This window comes from Vanellus vanellus (assembly GCF_965231255.1).
Source record: "Vanellus vanellus genome assembly, chromosome: 15".
Lineage (NCBI taxonomy): Eukaryota > Metazoa > Chordata > Aves > Charadriiformes > Charadriidae > Vanellus > Vanellus vanellus.
This window is the reverse complement of record NC_138920.1, coordinates 9,807,037-9,821,703: the sequence shown is the minus strand read 5'-3', so window position 1 is coordinate 9,821,703 and position 14,667 is coordinate 9,807,037. Positions and strand designations below refer to the sequence as shown.

Sequence of the window (14,667 nt, the reverse complement as noted above, 5' to 3'; positions counted from 1 at the left end):
TATTCCCTCTTGGGAACAGTACAGAGGGCTTTTCTGTTTGGTTTTAAATGGGCCGCCGCTTCAGGAGCCTGTATTTCTGCAGCTCAAAGCATGTGACCGAGACTTTGCAAAAGAGGCTTTCCTCTCCCTCCTCCAGCACAGCTTTGAAGGCAGCGCAGCGAGTCATACCCTAAAGTCACGGAGCCACTGCTTGCCTCAAGTGACCAGAGGCGAGGTGTGAATAGGGCTTACTAAACTCTCTGGAATGTCTGTACTATACTTACTCAGCTGAAATGAACCATGCTAAACAACCGGGTTACACTGAGCACGCAGAAATTCAATAGGAAGTCATGCCAAGTATTAGGCGAGTACATGTTATCTGATAAACACCAAATCAGTCTATCGCTGAACGAAGATACTTTCAGCAACACCCTTTGAACCACAGCCACTTAATGATCAGTTCATGCAAATATAATTTGGGCACATCAGTAAGCAGAAATATAAGTTCTTTCACCTTTCAAGCACATGGTATTTAATCAGGACACTAGAAGACTTTACATGCATTTCAATACAAATGGGGTACGAATGGTGCCTTAGAACAATATTCTACCAGATGACGGAGAGAATAGTGGGGACAAAGCAATCACATACTGTATCTTAAATACACAGATGAGCCATTATATATTACCATTTTTCTATACTTACTTTTCATGTTTCCAATAATATAACTAAATATTGACTGATTACAACATTCCTCCTTTCAAGTACTGGTCTGACCAACAGTCTCACAGGTAAAGTATTGATTCCCAGTACTACCTGAGGATTTATTATTGTACTTTTGAAAAGCCCTTGATGCAAGCTTAACAAAACACAAAATAGAAATAACTCCCCCTCCCCCCCTTCCCATTCACCAACTTATTCACCGAAGGAAAAGAGCTATAACCTACAGCCAGCTTTGCAAAAATAAATATGGAGTGGAGAAAGACTTCCGAAGATACTCCACAGCGATGTTCGCACTGGGAATGGTGGTTAAGTGCTATACATCTAGAAAGCCTTTAAAAATAAAAAGAACTGCTTAGTAACACTGTTGCAAATCAGCTGTCATGGGTTAGTTCCAATCGCTACAGCTTTCAGTAGGGAGTTTACCGCTACCCTCTGCCCCATGACACCAGCAAAGAAATCTTTGCTATTATTGTTTAAACTATTAATAATTTGCTACTAGCGAGAGGAACAGCATTTAGCGCAATGCTGACTTCCAGTCACAGTTCTACCAATGCACCCAAATCCTTATTTACAAACACTTTTCATCATTCAAGCCCTGGGCCTGGGAAAGCCCGCCGGGGCTGCGCAGAACAGGGCAGAACAGCATGGACCCAGTCTGGCGCAGGGCAACAGCACCCACCCCGCGGAGCTGCCCTCGGGCCACGATAGCCCTGGCTGCAGAGGGGTAAGACTCTCCCTCTCACACCACTGTGTCCGATAATAAGTGAAGAGCATCTCTTCAAGCCAAACTAAAGCCAGTATTTTAAATCTTTGCTTTAAAAAAAGCAGAACACACAAACGCTTGCATCATAAGCCCACTGATACGTTCACAGACTAACATGTCTTCTGTTGAACTTTTTACATCTTAAGGAAGCTGCCACAGCATTAATTGCTCTGGATTTATTGAAATGCTTTCCCGTTTGCCGCCTGCAATGCCTCCAAGTACGGTACCCCTCCAGCCCTTGCGGGAAGCGTGCTGTTCCTTATGGAGCAGATGGAGAGTGAAACTGCATTTTACATTCCAAATGATGAGGTTTAAGAACTGGTCCTTCTGAATGGCAGCTGCACAGCTGCAAAATGCTGGTGGATGTGTTTTGGTTGAATTTCCCTTCCTGTTTCTTTCCTTCCCCTCAACCTTTCCTAACCCAGAATATAAAAGTAAAAACAGTTTTACAAAGGATGGTGCAATGTAAATAGGCATATGTGCAAGTAGAGTGCAACAAAAGTCAATGAGGAGATACACTTACTAAAAAAAAAAAATAGAAAAAGAGCGAGCTCGACATGTTGGGATACCCTGAGCAAATGCAGAAGCCTGTTTCTATTAACATGTAAAACAATAAGCTCTTTAAGAACAGTTATGCCAATATTAAATATATCAATACCACAGGCACTGCCCACAACTCAGTCTTTAATGATGAAGCAAGTAAAATAAAACAAAACAAAACCCCAAAAAAACAACCAGAAACACCCCTCCCCCAACACCCCCTGTTCCAAAAAGTTTACATTCTTTAGGTATGTGGGTTTCATTTTCTTTTTTTGGGAACTCATCAATCTAAGTCATGTATTTGGTTACAACACTTGGAGAGTACAAGCAAGTTTCACTTGTGCCTAGTTTTTCTGAAACACAAAAGAAAAAGAACTGGCTTTGTAAAAAAAGGCTAAAAACAACAATGTGTTGTAATTCTATTATTTAGTTTAAAAAAAAAAAAAAAAAGGAAAACAGACTATTTGGCATTTTCTCTGCTTACTCCTGAATATTTTAAGGCCCTGAGATTAGAATATTATGTTCTTGGGACCACAGGGCTAGATAAAACCCTAGTGCATCAATTCTCTCTTTAAGCCCTAACCAAAGTTCTGGCCTTTCAACCTAAGATCTACCTCCACACTGAGACACCTCTCCCATGCCCCAATTAGCTTTCCTTCAGAGAAGCTTGTTACAAACCGATCAAACATTGGTGTTTTCTGCAGGGTCGATCTTGCTGGCATGTCCATCAATGAAAACACACCCTGTAACAGAGATAAGCTCCTGCTGTGAGGAAAGTGAACATGCATATATTCACTAGAAATGGCTTCCAAGTTGTCACCATGTTCTCATCATCCTCTTCTGAGTTTTCAGATTTCATCGATTCTTCTTTGTGGGGTGAGAGGTGCAGATTTTCACCAACAGTTCTCCTCCGAATTTCAGTGTCTTGACTAGTGCTTAAGGACAAAGAAATAAATATTCAGCATTGGATTCTCCTTTTAGGAGAGAAGTCAAGCAGAGTCTGCGAGAGCATGGCCTCACCCTCTGACCACCACTGACAAAGCTGGGAATCTCTTACAATCAGGAGCTGCTGCAGACAACAAACCAAAGCCTATCGCTAATTATTACAGTTCTGACTATTAAATGACAGGTTTAGAACAGTGCTTGTCGTCAAAAGCCACACTTAGAAGTATTTTGTGCCCTTTACAGACTAAGCTGACTTAGTTTTAAACACCACCTACTCCCATTGCTTATCACAAATCTGCTGCCTGCACTGAGACAAGTGTTGAACTAGCACAACTCCAACCTACACCCAGGTCAGGAGGACACTAAGGTTCTAAAATCAAGTACCCACCCAAAAAGTAAAAAATGATGGAACTCTGGTTGCTCGTGCAGCCATAACTTAGAAAGAGCAGCTGAATGCGTTGTGGTAGCTTTTAATGGTGGAACCGAAGATCTCTTCACCTTTAATACTCTCTTAACATGGTTCTGTTTCCAGATACTAGACCTCCATCCTGTTGGCAGTATATTGACACCCAAAGAGGCTCCTTAACTGAGCATGGACTTTTATATCTACGGTACAACTTCTTCCAGCTGAATTTAGACAGCAGAGCACCACCATGCAGTGAGAAGCAGTGGGGTGGTAACCAGCAGGGAGATGCTTTGCAGGGGGATTTCCCAGACATCTGATGACAGCTGAAGTATAGAAGAACGCAGGAATCTTCCATCCCAGAAGAAGAATATCCGGGCAGGAAAATAAATGTGCTTAAGAATTCTGCTTCTTCTTCCCTCACTTCTGCCAGCACAATGTCCATTTCCCACCCCTCCATTTCCTCCAGCCTGGCACTCTCCCACATCCTTAGAGAGCTCCTCTGCTCTCTATTCCCTCCCCCTCCTGCCTAGGAACTCTCACTTTCCACACTTCTAGACTCACTGTCCCAAACAGGAGGACACGAGCGATGATCACAAAGGAGGCCTGATCCCGCAGCAACAGTAGTGATACAGCATGAGGGAGCTCAGGATCAAATCTCAGCGTTTCCTAGTATGCCCGAAACATTGCATACGGTAGGATTTCACTTTAGCAGGGTAAAACACAGATATCTAGTCCAAGCCAGCCTCTACAATCAATGAGGACGGGCAGTTCTAGAGGATGACTCAACTCCAACCTCAGACAAGTGACTATAATAAATTAAATTAATTAAGTCTCTGAGCTCTTTAGAGCTGGATGTGTCTTATGTTCATTTAAGCTACACTGTGTAAAGTATTTCCAGGAAATCATTTATTCACTGAGAAATCCAGATTTATACAGCTAATAAGAAGACACAAGACACCACCTTTAAATCCACACTCATCATTAGGCATGGAAAGCATTAGCTGCCATCTCACAACCCAGGCAAATATTCACGTAACAGAACTATATTGTCATGGAGGGAAGAATGAGGGAGGTGCTGCCATTGCAACAATCCCTTCATTTGTAGCTAAGCTTCCATTTGTGTCCATTCCTATTTCCAAGATTTCCTTTCTTTTCAGTAGACATTTGGAATTTGAGCATTTCACTTCCAGAATTTGCCCTGATGAATTAAGAAAAATCCTGATCAAAACATTGTTTCGTGTTGAGCAGGAAAGTGCTTCCATTATATCTCCTTGCCTCCAGCAGAATTTGGAGGAAGACAACAAGTTCAGCTCCCAGTCTCAGCCTCTCTGCTCTGGTACGTGAAATTAGAGGACATTTATTTTGAAGACAGACTATTGGAAACACATCCCGCTAATCTCCAGTTCCCAGAGTCACACACTCCCCCACTGGTTCTGCCAAATAAAATACATCCAGCCTGCCAGCTGCATCTGTTGAAAAGGCCCTAGAATGTCTGTGGACAATACTAAAACCTGGTATTTTATTCCAGTATTCCTATGGGAAGCTGAAGATACCTTGTTAGGAGACCATCTAGTGGGGGAACATTAAACTTTCCCTTGATAATCCTTGGTGGGTGTAGGAATTTTTTTTTTTTAATTTTGATTTTTTTTTTTTTGTTCTATGTGGCATTCAGTGGGTTGTTCTGAATAAAACTAGTTAACACGCAGAATGCCAGCGACACCAAGGCATGCAGACTTCAACCAGTTCCACATCACTCTGATAAATCAGGAGTGACATCTAGCGGTTAAGCAGGCAGGAACCTTGGCTTCTCCCCTGTTCTACCGCTCGTGTACACAGCATCTCTGCACATTTAATAGCTCTTACAATTTAGGTTACAATGACAGGTTAAAAAAAGTTCTCTTTTCATGCGCCCCCTCTACTCCATTCATCAAAAGTAGCTTTGCTTGCAATTAATTTCACATTTCTAAGTGTGGCTAAAGCTCGTCAGCCTTGTTTTCAGCTACGTGACTAATATTGCTTCTAAGTAGTGAAAGAGCTCCTCTGTAACAAAACGTATACTGCATGTAAATCGAGATTAAACCACCTCATTATGCTGTCACTTTTTCTTTTACTGTAGCAGGATCCCATAAGAGGCCCTAGCTGATGCGTGAAGTTAAAAGAACACAAGCATAAGACCTTTACTAAAAAGATTTTGGGTTGGAACTGCTATTACATTAACTAGATCGAGGTCTGTTCAGGCCCTTCTCTATGAAATGTCATTTATGAGCAAACGTCCCATAACCTCTCAAAGCCATAAACCAGCTGGACAGTCTTCTCGGGACAGTTAAAAGTGGGAAACTAAATTAATTACCTGTCTGTGATCAGTGGTACAGATGAACGAGCCCTGCCATCTGGAACCATCTCTTCCACAGTGCTGACTGAACATCTAATCTCTTCCTCTACTACTTGATGTTTAGGAAAGAATTCTGTGTGTTCATGCATCCTTCCATTGTGCATTTCTGAGGTTCGCTTTGGTGGTCTGGGAGGTGGTGGGGTATGTTCAGGTGGAGGGTCCAGGTCTTCATTGGAGAGCTCTTTCCACTGCTCCTTCAGGAAGGAAAAGTCCTATTAAGCTTGTCTCTATTTCTTTTATGTAAGCTGCTGTAACTTTTAAATTTAACATGGCAGGGGCTTTATACTCTACCTTTCCATTTATTCTTAGAATGGCTGTTCGTTTGCATTGAAAAAAAGGGGGGGAAAAAAAAAAAAAAAAAAAAAAAGACACACGAACTCCAAACCTAAGCTACATCCAGTGCACAGAAGACACCCGCTATAAATGCAGGAAGTTTTAATCTACTTCTGGAAAAATGTAAATAGCACAAAATAGAATCTGTGTTGCTAGAGTTCTGCAACTTATAGGATTTAATTATAATACTTAAACTTCTGGCATATTAGAAAATTGTTATGATCTGAAATGAAAGACAAGGCCGATGAAGCCAGTCTACACCCCAATTACAGGGCTGAAAAGTACACGAGGCCACCTGCTATACTACGGGTACTTTTTTGAAAGTTCTTTCTGTCACACTTTAAGTCATGACAGATCGCAAAGCACTATATTTAAGAACGCCTTAATATAAACATTTCTTGAAGCCGTAGCAAGCATGAAAATTAAATTTTCTTTCTATTCTGTTCATCCCCCATATTTGTTACAGTTAAACAGAGTTGCAGCTCACTGCATTAGGCTGTGCAGTCAATAGTACTCACTTGCACTGAGGCATCTCCCATAATGAATTTCGCCCCTTCAATAACAGCTAAGTAGGAGAAACGGAGCTGATCTGCTGTCTGTATGAGTCCCATTCTGTACTTCCTCATTTCTAGGAGAACCTGTTTAACGTCCACAGAAGACGGATCTTTCCGTTTGTCCATCTGGAGATAAAAATTTGAAACATACTTTATGGTCTGACGAGATTCAGTACAACGAGTCATTTTGTAGTATGGCCTTCAGACTACAATCCATATTATAAAATTAATAAATTAATAAAAAACTGGTATCAGTAGCTATTTATTGGGTCTTTAAAGAGACAGAGAGGGCAAAACACACTGGGCCTTCAACATGTTGTACATTTTTCCCTTCTTTGTCTTTCTTGTTTTGAAAATATAATTAGGAAGACACCTAACCTAGGCCTGACTTTTGTGTATTAGTTGCTCTCACACAGTGACAGAATAAAGCCAAGGGAACTCCAGTTTTATCTTAAAGTCAGGCTAATTTCCCCCTACCTACAGGCAAAGTGTACTCTGTAAAAGGAAACACATTAGATTTAGTTTGCATTGCTTCAGGATAGTTCACACTACTGCTTAGCAGACATCTACTGGTTTTTCTCGTAACCAGGAGGGCAAAGCCTATCTTTGCAAATCTCTTTAAAAGATAAACTTTTCTTCCCCAAACTCAAAATGGCCAGTTAAGAATGAGATCTGCCTTGGATTACACTCCCAAACCAGAATATGAGTAAGATAATGGGAAATAGCACGCAACAATACTCCACAGAACATACCACAGCTCTTTGTAAGCCTACAACAAATCATTCCTCAAAATAACTCTACAGAAATAGCATATAATCTGGAATAAATAGTTCTTACCAGTAGAAGACACGTATCAACCAAACAAAAAGTTCCCGATCTCCCGATTCCTGCGCTGCAGTGCACCACAACGGGCCCATGCTCAGGGTTAAGTGAGCCAGACTCTCTCACTTTGAACAGAAAATTGAGGAATGAGGCGGGTGACTCTGGGACACCAAAGTCAGGCCACGTAGTATAATGAAAGTGCAGAATCTCTCTCGTTTCCTGTGTCTGTAAAAACAGTATTTAGGAAGTCTTTTAGCTTGGACACACTAGTCAGGAGTATTCAAAGTACAGTTGCCTACAACAATGTTCTAATCAGCAAATACAATTCCTCGCATATTTTCGTAGCAATAGTCCCTTATATATTTAGACATACAGCTTTAGACATAAGACATTTTCACCTTTAGGTCAATTTCAAATTTGTGCCTTTGGAAACATTTTAGCTACTTTCTTTCAAAACAACTCTGACTTACATGGAATGGAAGCATGTGCCTGCTCGGCTTTGTATGCTACTCAGACTACACCACTTCCACGACATCTTTAGAACAGCTGACAAATTCAAATGGCAAAGTCCCACCAGTCTGAGGGAGGTTTTATACCTGTACAGCTAAGAAACTAATTACAAATAATTATCTCTTGTTGTGAAGGTCTCCATTTTGAGCAAAAGAAATCGGGTAAGTAAATTTACTTATTTATAACATGGTTTAGTTTTGTCAGTACAGTTCAAATGCTTGTATCGCCACAAGATAGCTGGCACTACAGCATTCCAATTTCTCATGGCAGAATATCAGCTGAAGACTTCTCAAAATGAAGTACCTCAAGTAACAGAAGCCCTTTACACTTTCTGCAGGCAAAGCCCTTGCGCTATCACAGCTGTTCCTTTACAGGTTTGTTCCCAACTTGAAAACTTTCTCCCAAAACTACTAAACCACTGGTGCTCACACCCTCCTTGAATACTGAGCTACAACCACTAAACACATCCACAGCAGGCATCACAGTTAATACACACCACAAACTACATCAACTAAATTCTTACTCAGGCGTAATTTAGTGACACTCATATCTACTGTCTCAGGTTTCCTGGTAGGATGAAGCATACAAGATGCTAACAGATGAGCAAAGAATAACTGTGTCTTCCAGTGGTGAGCAGTACCAGGACAGAACAGAACTCAGGCTGGCACGTCACAACATACACCCCCAGCTCAGCACGATCGAGGACCTCAGACATTATCTTCAGTGACCTGCAGTCAGTGAAAGTTAATGGTGTTCCTCCTTAGCCAATCACCCCAAGGGGCTTTTGATTAGCTCTCACTGCTCTAATACAAGGCAGTGTTGAAGAGGAGAGGAAGGGTGGGAAACGGCACGTATACTTTTATTTTGGTATTAAGCAGAAAGAGAAAACAAACAGAGTTATTTCTCTGAAAGCTAGTGGCCTGATCCTTGTACCAAGCTCCACACAGCTCATTGCTGGACCAGGGCTAAAACAGTTCCTGCTTTCTCATGAAGGCCATCAATGTGAAACCTGAAGATTTAAGCTAAAACCTAAAAACAAACCTTAGAACAAGACAAGGCAAACAGGTAGCTTAAGTGACAGGAATAGCAATTATTTCAGCTATAACACAAAAGCACGAGAACATCTGCTAAGTGTTTTTATAAAGGGTTCTCTGAAAGGTAGTGACAAACTAACCTTCTCACTCGGTGTACAGCTGAGACATGAAAATGCCTGTAGTTTCCCCAGATATGTTTCACAAATATTTAAGAGTTTCATTTCCACAACACAGAAACTAGAGGCTCAAGAACAATCTCATGCAGAATCACCAATTCCCAAACAAAACCTGCTATAATTCGTGACCATCTTTTCCAAGACCTTGTTGAAGAGGAGGCGAATCTCACCTCAGAGAGACCGAAGAATCTGATTAGTACTGGTTTCTGTACTTACTGTAAGGTTTTCCAATTCTAGCTGTCGTACTGTGTAATATGATTTTATATCTTCAGATACCAATGTTAGTTTCAAGTTTGTATCTTCAAAAAGCATTTCTTTCTCCTCCTTCCTTGGCCAATACTGTGCACACTTTACCTAAAAACAAATAGGAGACATTTATATGTCATTTATGTTTGTGTAGAATGCAATGAAAAAATATCCTTAAATACAACATTTTCTTATGAGACAATTTCTTCATCTGCTTTTATTATAAGGAGGACCAATTCTACTGTGAAGAATATCAGTCGTCCTTTATGTTGCAGGACCACATCTTCACTGAATCTTTCGTATGAGTCAAATCATTTTGACCCTGACTGAACTCATGAAAATACCTAAGGTTTGTTTAGGTAGAGATCTCTTTCTTCTGCATGTAAGCTGAAAGACTGTGAAGCTATGGAATCTAACCAAAATCACCAAAGCCATTATTTATTTTAGCTTGTGCCAGAACAAATAAACAAGCAAAAATCGAGTAACTGTCTAATTATAAAAGCATGTCACAACACTCTGTCAAAATCTGAATTTTTTGTCTACTCTGCATTTTATTATCCTTATGTCAAATATTTAAATTTCAAAAGACAACATAGATGTTAACAAGACCAGAACACGCTGTGAAAAAATATTATGAATTCCACGAATAAGCTACATATACAGAATTACAACATTGCTAATTTGCAAGTGTAACATCAGATGAGGTTTTGGGTTACTCTATCCACTCACCACAAAAACAAATGACCTTAAATGAGTCAACAAAATAGAAAAGTAGCACATTTTGCAGTGCACAGGGAAAAACTAAAACGAAAAGAAACTCATCAGCAAAATGAACAGGAAAGTTTGCAATCAAGTTTCTCACAGTTAAGTCTAAGGATATTGTGACTGGGAGAACTGGCCTGCTACTTCTGCCACTAAGCACTGCTCCTCAGAAATGGGACTGTAACCACCATTTGGCCATACTTAAACAGGCAATAAGAATGGATTGTTGGACATGGTAATGCCTCTTTTATTAAAGGGCAAATAATCCGGCTTTAAAGTTGAAGTGGAGGAACAATGAAAAAAAACTCACAGCATTCTCAAAAATAAGATGATTTCTGACAGCATTTTAATAAATAAGAAAACTTTTCAGTGTTTTATTCATAGGTAGGCTAACACTAGTTTTGCTCAGACTACTTCCAGTTCTTACTCAAAATACATCCTCTAGTTTATCTGGGTGTAGAATACAGTTCTCCGTACTTTTTTTTTTTTTTGTAATAATTTTAAAGAGACTGCAACAGGCTTTGTATCTAATTTCTCCATCAAATGTGTCTGCAAACAATATTTTGTTGTGCGCCACTGTAGGTCCCCCACTGCTGTTTGCTGAGAAGTACAAGCAGCCTGCCCTAAGGGATCACAATAATTCTTTTTATTCAAAACTACTGGCAGTGCAGAGAATGAGCGGGAACGGCTGGAAGGAAGAAACTATTGAAAAATATGGTTACTGCATCTCGTTTGAAGATTAAATTTCACTTGCACTACGAAAAAAGCAAAACACTTCAAAAATCAAGACTGCAGTTTATTAAAACACAACTCATTGCACAAGAATTTTCCTGATTATTGGGAATTCTTTCCTGATTACGCAAAAGCATGTACCACCCATGTAACACTGGTGGATACCCAACATACCCGCTATCCCTCCTCCAAAGTGTCTTTGTACTGACTGCATTGTAACATTCAACTTTAAATTGTGCATTTCTATCAGTCTTTAAAACTGCTTTTGTCTCAAATTTGCACAGCTGCCAAATCCACTTTAAGGATGGCAGCTGTGGAATTAGCATAGAGGCAGAACTCTGACCCATGGATGAAAACCATGTCTGATGGTTCCTGTCTTCTCCACCATCAGAAGGGCTGAGGCATTTCCTTCTCCAGACAGCAGCTATTCCATGTGCCAGAGGAACCAAAACATTTTATCTGTCTGAAGGTAAATTACTTAAAATTACTCCAACTGTTTGTTCAATTATTGTTTCCCTTCATCTTCTGCCTGTATTGTCTAATGTAAACTTCCTAAAAGGTCTAGACAAAAATTAGCCCACTGCACTTGTGCTAGCAAGCAAAGCATTGGCTTAACAGCTGGATCCACATCACCCAAAAGATTATTGTTTAAGGTAGATACCAGAAGTACTTTCAATTGTGCCCGCATTCTCATCATAGCTCTAATGTATTTTGTAAAACAATGACATTGGTAGAGAAACAATATGCCTAGATGATACATTTAATAACCAGAGCTCTTACTGCACAAAGGAAGCTTGGAGTCAGAGTGCCTCTACAACTACTTCAAAACCATTTCGTAAAGCTTATGAACGAACACTGGGTGTAAAAGACCTTTGAGAGGTGCAACCTGTGTACATTGAAAAGAACTACATTCAGATACCTAAGGTTAGCAGCAGAGACCAAATATTCATCTGTGCAGAGAGTCATATTGTGTTCATGCCTTATTGCAGCAAATTCAGAAGAAATTAAGACCTACAATTACAAACAATAATTTTCTAACTGCACTGAGATTGGTTCATGGGGTATTCAATTCTAGGCATATTTGTTAAGATAAAATTACTGATGGTCGTCACCTCCCCAGTCCCTCCCCGTTCTTTGGATTGGGCGTGGGTTTTTTTTTTTGTTTGTTTGCTTGGAGTATTTTTTGTTGTTTTTTTCTGTGTTTGTTTTTTTAAAGAAAAAACATAAACATGCAATGAACACAGCTAGAACTGGGCAAGTACTTACGGATCCCTTTTCCATCACTCTGTTCAACATGACAACACCACGGCTTTTCTGTTCCCAAACCATCTCCCAGAAGTGACCACAAGTATTTGGCAAAGGTCCCTGCAGAGACAGAATCCCCAGAAATAAGCATTATTTTCTGTTAATGTCAGTGCAATGTTCCCCAGTAAAAATTACTGCACTAGACAATAAATTTAGACAAGTAGCAAGCAACTTCTCATTTCAAACTGTAAAAAAATGCTGTGATACAGTTTTAAGTTCGATTTTAACACTATGAATTTACCCATGAAAGCATGGTTAATCTTCTCCCCAATACATAACAGGAAGAGAGAAGTAGTCTCATTTGCGAGAAGAGAACTGGGAGTGAAAAAAGCCGAGAGAGTTTTCTTAGGAAAGGTGCGCATATAATGGGGAAATAAAACCTCATTAACTAAGAACAGAATTAACATCTATGTTGAACTATTCTCTAACACATCACTGTTACTCACAATACTTGAAAATGACTAGACTGAATGGAGAAACATTCAAAAGACAAACAACGCCAGATCAGTAATAAATTATATGGTTTTCCAGAGTCTTCATGGATCTGCTTTGGGACTGAACAAAATGATAACTCCTTTTTAAGTCTGCTATCTACTCACAAAGCAGATTTCCTTATAACTTGTTGTTTGTACTATGTTGCTTTGCTATTTTCTACTCCAAAACCATTGCTCTGAATTTTAGGCAACACAAACCAGCATCATTGTGCCTCTCATATCTGCTATCCATCACTTTGCATAAACAAAACAGCAGGCCAGGGTCCTCAGAAAGAATGACTGGATTTAAATAAAGCCATTCAAATCCATCAAATTTTGAATCAAAATAGATAACTAGTACCAGTTAGCTGCATATTTGACTATTCCACTCACAGCTCCATCAGTTCAACCCTATGATTGATCTCCCCTGTCGTGAATAAGCGGAATAAGAGCTGTGTGCACAGATTCTTTTTCATATTGAACACTGTACTGTCCACTTCTTCCTTAGAAGATTTATCTTTATTCACTAGAAACAGGAAGGAAGAGCTGCTGCCTGCAAATATTAATCCCAGTCTACCTTTATCTAAAGTGTGGGAGGAAGGGGTAAAAAAAAAAAAAAAAAAAAAAAAAGGTCAAGATTAGAGACCAGAACAGTCTCCAGGGAACCGAACGTTTTAAGACAAACAAGAATTCTGGCACAGTTGCTAGCTCTCAGAATAAGACAACAGGGTATCCGGGTATTTTTAAATTTGTTATATACATAGGTGTGGAATTCACAGATTCAGTGAAAAACAGTCACTTCCCTCCTGTCCCCTATATTCCCGTCAATAAAATCTGTATTCATAGCTTCCCCCTCACGTTAAAGGTAGAGGCATCAGCATTGCCCAACTTAGACCTTTTGCAAGCAAGGAGGTACGTTATTTGTAAATACAATAATATCACTTTCAGAAGGACATTTAACAAGAAATACATGGTGAAACCTGCTGCTTATTTGATACAGGTCAGGTGTAAGGATTTCCCTAATATGTTAACAACTGCCCCATTCAACATATCACATAAATATCTGTTGTATTTAAAGTATGTTATTTCAAATAGGTTTTGAACATCTTGAAGTTCATACATAAAGTTCTGTAATGTGAAGCCCTCCCATTAAGTGAGGTTCACCTCTGTTCAGAGAATTTATCAGACAACTTAAGACTGTAGTGGTCTCAAGCCTTTGTGCTGGCTTTCCATCTAGGAGAAGTGCGATTTATTTCAACCACATCTAAATGTTGCTTGTCATAAGCCAACAAGCAGATTTCTAGAGATATGTTAGCTTCTAACCTAGATGAGTCTAAAGTCAGATATACAAAGTGGCCAAAAAGTCAGTCAGTGCTGACAGGAAGCAGGAAGAAACATGTAACGTTTCTAGAAAATTCTTCTATGTATATGTTTATTTATACACACTTAACTAGCTTTACCATAAAGAAAACAAACATAATAGGCTGAAGAAAACCTATGAAAAACAACAATCACCATACGCTTTTTATTATCCACAGCCAGCAATTACCTGGGTAAGGATGTAGCTCCTTTGGGCCTCTTCCATTTTTATCAAACTAGCATTGATGTAGTCATTGTCACCTTGGTTTAGCTTAATTCGACTGTGATCAACTGCAGCATAATTAGAAAACACTGGTTAATGTATTTGCAACACAGCACAATCCACGCACAACCTCATCAGATGTTAGGATCAAAAAAGCTGAGTCCACCTGAAGAATGAAAAGAGCTTAATTGCAGGTAGCACAGAAGTGCTCGCTGGTGCTTGTAACTCTGGAAATACAATACAGGTACTACAAGAACAGCGCTACAGCAGAGCGGTGAACAGAAGCTGCACTCCATCTTCCAAGAATACGTTGCAAGAATGGAAGTATTTGTATCTTAAGTAATCTGCAAACCAGATCACACTGACCTATTTGTACAGTTGAGTTACTGG

General features: G+C 39.7%; 1 protein-coding gene across 1 annotated transcript in view; it reads right to left on the bottom strand.

The window, feature by feature from the left end:
• Window positions 1-1,873: 1,873 nt before the first annotated feature.
• The window catches only part of PTPN1 (protein tyrosine phosphatase non-receptor type 1), a 43,555-nt gene continuing 30,761 nt past the window's right edge, over window positions 1,874-14,667 (bottom strand). Inside the window, exons 3-9 of the mRNA XM_082491127.1 lie at window positions 14,245-14,345; window positions 12,184-12,282; window positions 9,394-9,531; window positions 7,473-7,682; window positions 6,600-6,761; window positions 5,707-5,942; window positions 1,874-2,940 (exon numbers count right to left, since the gene is read on the bottom strand). Coding sequence (XP_082347253.1) covers window positions 2,733-2,940; window positions 5,707-5,942; window positions 6,600-6,761; window positions 7,473-7,682; window positions 9,394-9,531; window positions 12,184-12,282; window positions 14,245-14,345 — 1,154 coding nt within the window. The 3' untranslated portion in view covers window positions 1,874-2,732. The remainder of the gene's footprint in view (window positions 2,941-5,706; window positions 5,943-6,599; window positions 6,762-7,472; window positions 7,683-9,393; window positions 9,532-12,183; window positions 12,283-14,244; window positions 14,346-14,667) is intronic.